The 12,361-nt window shown below is 40.6% G+C and overlaps 1 protein-coding gene across 1 annotated transcript; it reads left to right on the forward strand.

The window, feature by feature from the left end:
* The first annotated feature begins 1,254 nt into the window (after nt 1-1,254).
* Nucleotides 1,255-11,350, forward strand: LOC136055016 (inositol 1,4,5-trisphosphate receptor-interacting protein-like 1). The gene is made up of 5 exons (XM_065746602.1): nt 1,255-1,260; nt 2,384-2,510; nt 4,827-4,897; nt 10,428-10,705; nt 10,820-11,350. The coding sequence occupies exons 1-5, from the start codon at nt 1,255-1,257 to the stop codon at nt 11,340-11,342; spliced, it is 1,005 nt and encodes a 334-aa protein (XP_065602674.1). The 3' UTR covers nt 11,343-11,350.
* Nucleotides 11,351-12,361: the final 1,011 nt, after the last annotated feature.

Here is a 12,361-nt window from a genome sequence, read left to right on the forward strand (position 1 = left end):
CATACTTGGTACTTCTTGTGTTAACAGTCTGCTTTGACTTAAACACAGGGGAAAAACTGTCCCACTTCAAACAGCCATTTAACCATCTTTCTGATGCACCCAGACAGCTTTGAAATACACAGTTAAAACAGTATTATCTGTTTTTAAGATATGCTTAATTTTACATTTACTATTATTTTGTTGTCTCAACGAAACACAAGTGGTGACACAAGTGCATCAATATTAAACTGGGGCAAGAGTATGCAGTGGCACAGAGATTTCATCCAGAATTGCTCTGAAATAGTATATTTACTAAGAGGCTTTCTACAATTTCTGATGAGCTGATATTTAGGCCCACAAGCATCAGAGAAGCTGACATTTAAGACAAAGCAAAAGCACTCCTGCTGCCCCTGCAGGATGCCCCTCTGCCACGCAGCTGGCTCCGCTCTCCCAGGGATGTGGTGCCCTATTAGGAGCAGTCCTGCAGCCAGCAGCCTCTGCTCTCCCAGGGATGTGGTGCCCTATTAGGAGCAGTCCTGCAGCCAGCAGCCTTCCCAGCCACGCTGCCAATGCACCGCACACACAGCAGCTCTAAGAAAACACGGTCCATGATGTAAGCCCCCAGAGAACAAACCAGATCCTCCCAGCACCTGCTGCAATGTAGAGAATTCACTGTCTCTAGAATTAGTTGAAAAACAGCTTCCTTTAGATCAAATCCATCTATAACAACATATCCTCTCAACATTTTCCATTTGAAAATGTTGTTTTTTCTAAATACCAAGAAAGCTTTGGTAAGAAGAGAGCTCGTAGACACCGAGCAAAGCAGTGAATGAAGAGTTCATCACCTCCCACACAAAGCACTTCCAAACAACACCCAAAACATGATTTGCAAACACCTCATGCTAATACCAGGGAAGGATTTATTGTTTCAATTACCCACGAGATTCTTACATTATATCCGTAAGATGGTATAAAGCTATCGAAAAGATTAATTCGCCCAGCAATGCGGACGTTTACCCACAAGGAGTAAACAATCCTGGTTTTTAGCCGTGTCAAACAACAGAGCACAATCCTGATTGCACAAGTCTAAAGAGATGAATGACATTTTCTAAATGGGAGTGACTTTCCTGTTGTTCAGGGGAACCAATCTACCCATGTAAGCTTCAGATTACCTTCAGGTATATGTCAAACTGCAAACACCAGACTGACATTTGGGATAAACACTAGGCAGGTAGCAAGGACTCCTGTTCTGACACGTGGCTATAGTGAATACGCATGGAGGTGAGGCTTCACGTCAGTCCAAACCATTTTTTATAAACTGCCAAATCGGTAGAAAAGACAATTGTATCTCAAGTTCTCATCAACAGATCTTAAATCTTACACTTTACCAGCTGATTCTTATTAACCCTTTAACAAGGCTTCTTGAAGTTCATGGATTGATTTTTTAACACACTGCTGGAAAATCTCCTCACTTGTATTTTCCAGTCCAAAGTGTCTTACCCTGCTTATCAGACAGAAGTTCTTGCACTCTTTCGGTTTACTTATTGACAATATATACATATACATGATGAGCATACTTATAAACAGTTATCCCTCAACTGTTTCTGACTACACACATTGCAAGACAGCAGAAAAGCACAGTGAAAGGATGAAGCATGGATATACAAACTGGCAGCAATGCCTTGTCCTGCTGTCAACTGCCTTTGAATAATTCCTAACATTTAAGTTGATGCTTTCACCGCTGATAAATATTGACTGGGTATTTTCATGGACCTATCTGCTGTAACTTTAGGCTCTTGCTCACAAATGGTTAACAATCAATTCAGAGATAAAGTCAGAATTATTTTCCCCCTATGTACATCTTTTCCATTTATTTACACAATTTCCTCTGTCATTTCAATGGCAGTCACCCTCCTAAGGTCTCCTGCAGCTCTTCCTTGCCAGGTCACATCTTTAGTACACCCTAAACAATTTACTAGCATCAGTAAATTTTGTCACCTCATATGAAAACCTATTTCCTAGGTCATTTAAGGTTCATATTACAAACACCAGAGATCCTGGTGGCATGCCAGTGGTGTATTGACTGTAGAAGCTCAACTCTTTTCCCAGTAGTTGATCAATTATCAGTCTGGGCAAGCATTTCCCTTTCAAGTCTCAGGTGTCTTATTTCTTTAAAATTCCTTTTGCCTTAAATCAATGCAGTAGAGGTGGCTAGTCTTTCCTCTAAAAGTTTCCTAATGGATATCCCCCCACAGAATGCTTTGATTATGTCTATAAGGCATCACATACAGTTCAAAGCTTACATGTAGGATATTTCACAGATTGTGAGTTGGCACTCCATAAGATTAGAGGATGTTGTTGAGGAACTTCTGTTTTTAATTTTTAGATTTCTAATCATTAACAGCCACTGACCTTGAATCAGAAAAAGATGCCACAAAGGATGAGCCACTGTGTCAGAAAGATGAATTTAACTACAACTACTGGTCTTCGGCCACCTGCAAAGGACAAGGAAGAAACCTTAACTCTGAGATGTCTGGGCCAATTGCAAAAGTTCATAACGTGCTGACTTCTGCTATATACTTCTCTGATGTGAGAATTTCCCTGCAGTGATCTGAAAGCTACAGTAGCCAGGATCCCGGGCTTAAATGAAGGTATTGCATTTTAACAATATCAAACATGTGAGATGAGTAATTATTTGAATCACACATACTACAGAAAACCCACACCTTGCTATTTATACTCTATGAAAACATGCACCAGAAAACAAATACAGATGCATGTGTATATTTATGTATCTTTGTAAAGAGAGGTAATATTCACAAAACCACAGATTAGATTCAAGTGAAAAGATATACCTGACAAATCAGCTTACTCAAGTGATTACAAATCAAAACCATGTAGTTAGTTATGTCACTGCATATTTCAAAACAAGCTCACTTTTTAATTACCAAAGCTCTTGAAATGCCTTCAGTTCTGAATTTTAACTTCTATTTTTCAGCAACAATCAAAACCAATCCTTGAAATAGTTTAAAGATAAAATCTCTGTAAGTTTCTATAATGCTGTCTTACTGAGTTATATCTCATTACATATTATTTTTACATGCACAACACAGCAATCTTCCTTAGACTAAAGATAACACAGCTTATTCTCCACTCAAGAGAGAAATGACCAAAAACTACTTCCCCTCCTTTGAAGTGCTTTCACTAAATTAATGTTCTCTTTCTAAATGAAGCAAATTACAACCAGTGCCCAGCTGGCAATGTTCTGCTGATCCTATGACTTTGGGTCGATTGACACTGGTCACCAGCTCTTTCACCACCTCTCCCTTTTTCTAAAGCAAGTTATTATCACATACATCTTCATATTACCTCAGGGAGCAATAAATAGGGATTTGCTTGAGAAATTTATTTCAGATCTGAAAGTTTAGTGCAACTGCCAAAAGCTTCTGGAATGCTGCGAGAATTCATCTTACTACTCATTGCATTTATAGATTCACATCAAGCCTCTGGATGTCACCATAGGTGCCACTGCTAAGAAATAAGAAGTTTCCAGGAAATCTGTATATAAATTTTAACTAGTTGCCAAAACATAAAAATAAAAGGAGGGACATGATCTATATGTCAGAAGATGGAATATTAATACATAATTAAGACTTTAGCGATGCTTTATCCAGTACAGGTTTTTTAATGAAATTAAAGATAAGACAACATTCCTTAAACCTGGATTTTCAGCTACTCTTCATTACAAGTTGTAACTTGCTGAAGAGCCATCTTGACCCATCTGCTCCACTCTGCTGGATAAGCAGCAAGAGCCTAATTCTGCTATAAGTTCTCACCCTCAAGTATAAGGTTCTATTCTGAGGACAGCGTAAAACAGGGAGTGAGAGTTGGAGTACCTTTACTACATTTTGTAGAGGATACTTGAGCTTATTAAGTATCTGAAAAAAAATGAAAAATAACAAAAGTAATTTAAGCAACGTAACCACTGAAGTATCACCACGCTATCCACTTCAAAGCTGAGCCAGGCTGTGTTGAAAAAAGAGGTGCTTCTTGGGACACTCATTTGATGGAAATGGTACCTAAGTACAAGAGCAGACCCCTGAGCATCCAAGGTGGATCTGTTCCATGCTGCAGACGTTCTTAACTCTAAATAAAGTATCAGGAAATACTTGCCCACCACAATTTACAATTACAGATAGAAAGAGTACAAGAAGATAGGAACAGAGCTAGAGAGCCCTCTTAGCATCCATTAATTCAACAGTAGTATAAAATCAAAGAGCAACCACAAGTCATCAAATACCTTTCTAAGTTTCAATACTTCTGCCATCGCTACAATCCCAACTTCTTTAAGTCATACTACTACAAATGACAGGCTAGCAGTGCCCTGGAGTCAGCACCAAGGTTTGACCACCAACAGTGCAAGTGTTTTAGGCAGCAAAGGTGTAGGAAACATCAGATTTTTTTTGTTTCTGGTGCAATCACAGTTCACCTTTGCTGCGTATATTCATCAAGAAACAATGACATCACATTCCTCTGCTCCAGAAGGCTCCTATCTGGCTCCTGTCTCTAGCTCAATGCATAAGTGGAAAAAAGGAAAAAAAAAACAACACCTAGTGGTACATTCAACATTTGCTAACTTCTGAGGGTTGAATTCCTAACTTTACAAAATTCTTTGATTATATCCTTTGAGCAAAACATCTGAGTACACATATAGGAATGCATCCTGTTGACACCTCTGTGCCAAATGTTTTACAGTTCAAAGACAAAGATGCTCTCCCAAAAAAGCTGACTTTCCAAGACTCTCTGCAGCAAGAAAATATTCACCAATATCCTATCACCAATATAAGGTGAGCAAGAACTCTCAAAAATATGTCAAGAACTTGAGGAGAAAAGCAGTATTAGAGAGTGCAAGTCATTAAAGAAATAGGGAATAAGATCAGGTCTGTTATAATTCTCACATCACAGGGCTACCCAACTGCCTTATTAAATTGGCCTGCAAGAAGAAAAACAAGAACAATAAAACAGGAGAATCAAACCTCTCAATATCTCTCCTGACACAAAGCACCTGAAACTCTCCTTTAATTCAACAAACCTGAGAAATCAAGTGAGTTTTTACAAGTGTATTGGAGTCTGGGCATTGTTGCCATTTATATTTACATGCAGACTTAATCTGCTTTCCTGTTAAGCATGTGTATATTGAGGGAGGAGAGAGAAAGAGAAAGTAACACTAAAGCTTTTACTTGAATTTTTTCATCTTTCCTGTGTTCACCCATCAAGTCTCCCCTTTCTATCCATCTTCTCTTCTCCTCCACTTAAAAATATTTTTTTAATTGTGCTCACATTATAACACTGCAGCACCACTTGAAAATTACATGAAACCAAACTCTAAAATTTAAGGATGGGAATTTCCAAATTCAAACAGCATATTTCCCAGCAACTGACTGAAAGCAAACAAAATAAAATACTGCAAAACTAAAAGTTATTTTTCTTATAGCAAATGAACTACTACAATGAGGATTTTTCCTATCAGAAGAGACATTACAACTTGAGCAATTACTACGTAAAATATTCATGAATTTAAATTACAAGGAGCAATCTTACACTGGTAGATACAAATAATCTCATTAAAGCTTGGAGACACTCCTGGATTCAGTTATAAAAGAACTGAACACTTCAGTACCTTGGTAACCTTTACTTGAATTATTTTTGGGGGCATTGTTAACTGTAAAACAGACTGAAAGCTTGATGAAAATGCTTCAGCTTCATCCAGGAAGAATCCAGGATTATTAACAAATCAGGAAAACAAAACTTTATGGAGTGATTTACTGAGAACAGAATAAACAACTGTTTTTTTCTGGTCAGAAACATAGAGCTAACATAAAAAATAAATAGCAGTACTAAGATGGGACCCGAGCTGCCTTGAACTTTGAGACAGACCTGCCCAGCTTTTTTCCCTGTAGTGAGGCTCCCAAAGGTTCCTGACAGATCCTTGAATGCATGCAGAAAACCCAAACTTGATGAGAACAAGAAGACTAATTAAAAAAGGGAAATGAGAATGACCAGGAAAGTAGGAAGAAAAAGTACACGTGTAACTCTGCCCAGTCACTCCATCCTTCCAGGCAGATCCTTGTGTCTGGCACTGGGCTCTTCCCACCCTCTTCCAGGCTTCCACGAGCTTTTAGGTTTACATTTGCAAGCAATTGGGCTCACTAAAGGAACAGGAGGAACTGGGGCCTCTCCCATTCCAAGAAGCATTTCCTATTACCAGCTGAGGTTCACTGTGGTCACAGGAAGTATTGCACAGGGTAGCAGGGTTTGCAAAAGTTATGGAAGGTGGAGTCTGAACTGATTTACACCAGGAGCTCTTAAAAGATCTTCAGTGTGTGCTCAGACACAAAGATCTATAGCTCAAGCTGCTGAACAAACCTCATCCAAGTCCTGAACGTCCAGTGTGGCCCTCTCTGAGATGATACTAGCACTGGCACTACACATTTGAAGATCACAGTCTAGGTTGGGAAGCCTATGGAGACAGAGCACTATTCTATGCAAATGGGCAAAGGATCAAAAAGGAGAACCCAGGTGATGGTATGCAAACCCAAACAAAGAATAACAGCGATGAAGTGAAATTTTCAAGGAGTAGAATTTTCTGCCTCATTTAGTCATTTCAGTCTTATATTTTTCTCTGTCCCAAGCGTATGTTCTGGCAGGAACCTTCCCTCCCAGAAAGCTGCCTGTATCTCATTACTAATGCATCTCCCTCACACCGAGTCTTTTTTCTGCTTAATAAAAAATTCTTCATTAACAGGAAAGCACCTAATGATCTATTTTTCTTCAGAGGTGAGCCAAATCTGCATACTTGATATCTTACCTAACGTGAGCCATTTATACCAACTATGGCTTTCAATTTCTCCCCATCGTGACACAGGCTGCTTCTTCAAGACAGTACAGCAATCATTTAAGTCCCGAAGGAATACGAAAAGGAATATATTTGATTAAGATTTGAGTTACAGTAGCATTCAGTGCCACTACAGCAGTGGGTGGTGGTTACAATTCAGCAGAGTCAGATACATTTTTAGTCAATAAAGATAATATAGGAAGAGAGGAGAGTATTTTCTGGGACAATCAAATTAGTAATTATCAACATGATAATGATACCAGACTGGTTATTCCAGAAAGGGAGAACATAGTAAGCAGCAGCCAACAACAGAAGAGACAAAGCTGATCCATTATGTGATCTCTTCCACTTCATCTCCAGAGTACTGTTCAGAGCCCTGATACACACAGGAGATGGTCATCTTCATTTACACACACTTCAGAAAAAAAATCTTTCTGGAAAAATTTTCAGGAGGAAAATTCTGGCACTCTTCAAAGCATATTTTGTATTCTGTAATATGATGTGGCATTCAAATTCTGGCCCAAACAGGGACTGGAAAACCTGGCCTACATTGTAAGCTTTCAAATTCCTCTGTTGAAAATAATTATTTTCTTATTTTCAAAACTAAAAGATATTGTGAGACGAAATACCAACACTAAAAAGGCAAACTGTAAAGAAAAAGAAAATAACAGTGGATATCAGCACAACACTGATACTGCTCTGTTATATCAGTTTGACCACTTGACTTGAAATATGGGATGCAAATAAGCAGTAGGCTGCCATTTAATTCTACTCCTCTTCATCAGTCTCTCCCTCTGCCTTTAAGACATACATCTGTATTGAAATCTACAGATCTGCAAGTCTGTAACAATACTGAAAAAATATTGTGGCTTCACACTGCCTTGATGCAGATATTAAATCAGTCTACAACAGTGCCATGAGCTGATGTATTTAAGTCATTATGCAATGAAGAGAGTTTTCTACAGTTCACTGTGCAGCCCTATTATTTTTACTCTCCATACAACAGTAGAGAACAGAAAAAACTTAAATACCTCCACATCTACTCAAGTGGTCTAAACTAGAAATGTCTTGCAGACAGATCCAAGAATGCCATTGGCATTTATGCCATGAGCTGGTCAAGGTCTTCATGGGCTTTTAATACTTAAGAAGCTGTGCCCTAGACAAAAAATAAACTTCTACCAGCCTATTACAATACTTAAGGTGAGGTCAAAATTTTTTCCCACTTTTCAACACAGTCTGCATCTGAATATAGATCTAAGGCAAACATTTTTTATCTGGATCTGCTTCATCTGCTTCAAATGTAAAGATTTTAGACTTTACTTTGAAAACAATAAAGAACTTATTAAGCTTTGAACCTCTGATAAGTTGACTATTACTCTCTCCATTTCACAGAGAAACTTGCATGAAGAGCAGCAACAAACTACAAACTTCCACAAAGTGGCATAGCCAGTTACCATCCTATTCCGCTTCCTGAAGACGACTGCCTTTCACATTGCTATCAGCACCACTGCTGAAATGCTTCACGCATTGCCTTGCTGGGCTCACACCCACTGGTTCTCTTCAGAAACATTCAGCAAGCATCCATGAATCACAGAATCATAGGGGTTGGAAGGGACCTCCAGAGATCATCGAGTCCAACCCCCCAGTGAATGTCAATGAGTGCAACCCCCCAGTGAATGTCAATGAGTGCCATTTTTTCCTGCATAGAGGAATACAATGACACACCTTTGCCTCATCAGCACACCCAAGTCATAAACCACTCTGTCAGACTGCCCCTCTGCTGCCACCTGTCACACAGCAACAAAATACAACATATCTAGGGGGATGGTTCAGCCTCTACTGCCATACTACCAATGTCCACCTCTGATGCTGAAAAGAATAAAGTAGGAGGCATTTATTTTGGAGAAGTCTCATATATGATTGCTTTGTTGTGCTGTCTGTCCATACACAAAACATCAAGACAACTAAAAACTAAGTTCTTGAGAACAGCACAGAATACACCCAAGCAAATCCAATATTTTCTCTCATTTCCTTGCTAAATGTAACGCCTGATACGTTGGTATTCCAGGCCTAACAAAAAACAGAAGTCATGTCAGATAAAGTTTCTATGGAAATCTAGAAGTTGGGTTCCCTAGTTTCTCTTATTTTCTACTTGGATTTGAGCTTCAGCGCTGTCAGTATGCTTGGTAATACAAATTTAGTTCAGGGAAATAGTTTAATTTTCAGTAAGGATTAAAAAACAAGGAGCTCAAAAATAACACTTTTTCCAAAACACTGCACCTCTTACAAGCCAGAATAACACAAAGAGATCTATAACACCTTGCAACATTCAACATTTTCATCTAAGGTGCAATGAAACAAAAATAAACATTGGAATTTCTCATAAGAAGGCAAACCACTATCACTTTTCTATTTGCTTCTATAGCATTGGTCATCAAGGAATTTCATACAGACCTGGAAGTTTCCAATCTAGCTGCCAGTGCTCACAAGTACAGAAAATATTAAGGATTAGAAAATGCCTTCCTATGGCTATTCCAAGGGATCAAGAGCTACTGTGCAATCCCAAACTATTCAGCTGGGTCTAAGCGCAGAGGCATCACAGAGGACGTGCAAGGGAAACAGGATGCTATACCTCCTGACAAGGTTGTTGTCTCTAAACAAGGGTTCTTGCACTTCCACATTTCTTACGCAGAGAAGCAACATAGGTTTGAGCTGTTTAATAAAAGACAAGCCTATTTCTCCAAGTACTGCCTTTACCATATACATATATTTGACAGTACTTGTGTTTAATTGTATCATGAGTACTCTGAAGAGTCAACTGGGTCAAAAGAAACAGTCCTACTGTGATATATTTAACTTGAGCATTACTGCAAGAAGAAAAAGATAGCAGTGATCAAAATAAGGACATTAAAATCAATCATAGGTAGAAGCATGCAATTTCTCTATAGTTTTGAGTGTACCATCAATTAATCTATTTTATATTGAGTTTATTCACTAGGTTGATTCAAATCCCAAAGTATAGCAGGGCTAAGAAGGATGGTTTCTCTTTGCTGTGCAGACTGCTTTCGCACACACTGTTTTCAGGGAAGCCTCCGACTGGTGCCTCCACGTTTCAGATTCAAAAGGAGATTTCAAATACTTTTCTGGCAGTTCTCCAGCATTAACTATGGCAACATCAATTTAGCAGAGAAATGCCAGATTTCAGATCGCATCTGAGAGGGTGGGATTGACAGTGCTTTGTTAATGCCCGTCTCCCTCTCTGCTTTTATTACAAATAATTTTCATACCTATTTTCCTATCAATTTTCGTCAACATATCCAGTGGGCTTACAATACAGCTATTGCTGCTGGAAATATCAGTACTTCAAACGTGATTCTTGATGCAGCTCTTATAGGAAACTATATACTAGAAGAAATAGCCAAGTGTGTTTATTCTTTGTAACTAAATGTCCCTTTAGATATAAAAAAATATTACATACCATGAACAGAAGTATGCACATCGTATATTAATGTGACAACCAATATAGGATAAGAAATAAAATTAAATCTCGAAGTCTCTGGACCCCTCCATGCCTTCGCTGGGCACCTCCGTGCCCTTCCTGGGCCCCTCCATGCCTTTGCTGGGCCCCTCCACACCCTTGCTGGGCTCCCCCTCGTCGAGCTCTTCCACGCCTTTGCTGGGCTCCTTGTCGTCGAGGCTCCTCCTGGTTGGGCTCTGCTGGTGTTTCAGTAAATGGAGAGGGAAGCCGGAGAGCAGAGATAAGCTGGAAACCTCCTCAAGTGAGGAGGAGGAGGACAGCGAGGCAAAGGAAGACAGCAACTCCAACGAGACGTGAGACCTGGGCAAAGCTTGGCTGACACCACCATACATGGCTTCCAGGTGCTAAATCGTGGAGCAGCTGGTGGATGACATTCTGCGGGCCTGCCGAAGCCTCTCCTGCCACAGCTTCATGCCCTGGCCGCAGCAGGTCATTGGGGTGGCCTGTGTCCATGAAGGATGGAGCAAGCCCAGAGAAAACATTCTCTACAGCCTGCTTGTGCCCCTGAGGCCTCCTCCCAGGCACACCTTCCACCTGGAGCTGGGCAATGCTGAGGAGATGTCGGCAAGGAAGTGTTGCGTGTGCATGGAGCTGGAGTGCAGCTGCGAGAGGGAGCGGCTGGTGGGGGACACACTGTGCTTTCTGCACCACACTCAGGACGAGCTGAGCGGGAAACAGGAGCCCAGCCTCCTTGACAGCCTCTGCATGGGCTCCTACCTTCACGGGGAGAAAACCGCCCACTGGTTCCAGAGCCTTGTGCAAGCAGCTTGGTGGCATCTGCCTCAGTCATGCGACTGCTGCCTGATGGTGCTGCCCTCCCTCAGCTCCTGCAAGATCAAGCTGACCACCCCCTGCACAAAAACCTTCAACATTGAGATGAGGCTTGGGGTGCATCTTGGTGACTGGGACACCTTCTTGAGCATCGAGTAGGCTGAAGCACAGCAGCTTTCTGAACCCTTTTTGTCTTTGGCTCAAAGCTTGCTTTCTGAGACATTTCTTGTGATAAGATTCTGACTTACCTAGGAGGCCAGTGGTGGATGTTGCTGCCACTTTGTGGATAGTTTTACCTTTGAAAGCATTTCTCTGGAGCTGTTTGCCTTCAAAAGGGAGTGCTTATGAGTGTTTACTGGTGGGTAATCTGACCTGTGACCAAATAACTCTGGCTTGGTATGGGAGACTGTGGGGTGGTACCACTGTACCCTGTGAAGTCAAGATACAAGCGGGTGTCTCCTTCCTCCCTCTTATCTGCTGGCAAGGCCCTGAAGATGCTAAGAAAGGAGTTCCTGCTGCTTTCCAAAAGCCAGAAGCTGTCACTCCAAAGAGAACTAACTTGACCACTTTTAACTTATAAGTAAGTTTTTACAGTAATTGGAAAACTGTCAACTGAACAACACAATCTCCTACTACCTACTGAAGGTCAACGTCTAAACTACAAGCAACAGCTGGAATCCCACTGGTGACTCTCTCTCTCTCTTGCTTTCTACAAATACTCTTTTTTTTAAATTTTCTCTCTTCTATCACCCATCTTCCCATCCCCACCTCCCTTAGCAACTAAAATTTCTAATTAACTGGTCAAGCTAACACTTGTCCGATTGTGAGATTAAGATCTCACCATCAGGTACGCATATATCAAAAGAATCTCCTCTCTCTCCTGTAAGAGGAAGACACATGGCCAGAAAAAGGACCCTGGTGTGCTCACCAAGGGCAAGCTGGAAAATCCACCCATCCCAGACACTCCTTTGGTGCCTGTGCCCTAGAACTGAGCAGACATTGCTCATCAGACAGTGGGTTTCACTCCAGTATATTTTCTCTGATACTCAGCCACGTTTGGGGAAATCTGACTTGGTATAACTGAAGATGATGCTTAATGAAGGCTTGCAACAGAGAGCTGTTAACACACAGGCAGTGACCACTCAACATCTCAGAGAAAAATCATGACTTCTGTGAGC

Source organism: Cyrtonyx montezumae, unplaced genomic scaffold, assembly GCF_038088225.1.
Source record: "Cyrtonyx montezumae isolate F1298 unplaced genomic scaffold, pur_monq_1.0 scaffold_4, whole genome shotgun sequence".
NCBI lineage: Eukaryota > Metazoa > Chordata > Aves > Galliformes > Odontophoridae > Cyrtonyx > Cyrtonyx montezumae.

Excerpts from the sequence above, each read along its gene's own strand:
- LOC136055016 (XM_065746602.1), top strand. Across the intron at positions 2,511-4,826 it reads AGAAACCTTAACTCTGAGAT|GTGAGCAAGAACTCTCAAAA; the intron begins GTCTGGGCCAAT and ends CACCAATATAAG. Across the intron at positions 10,706-10,819 it reads GACAGCAACTCCAACGAGAC|CTTCATGCCCTGGCCGCAGC; the intron begins GTGAGACCTGGG and ends CTCCTGCCACAG.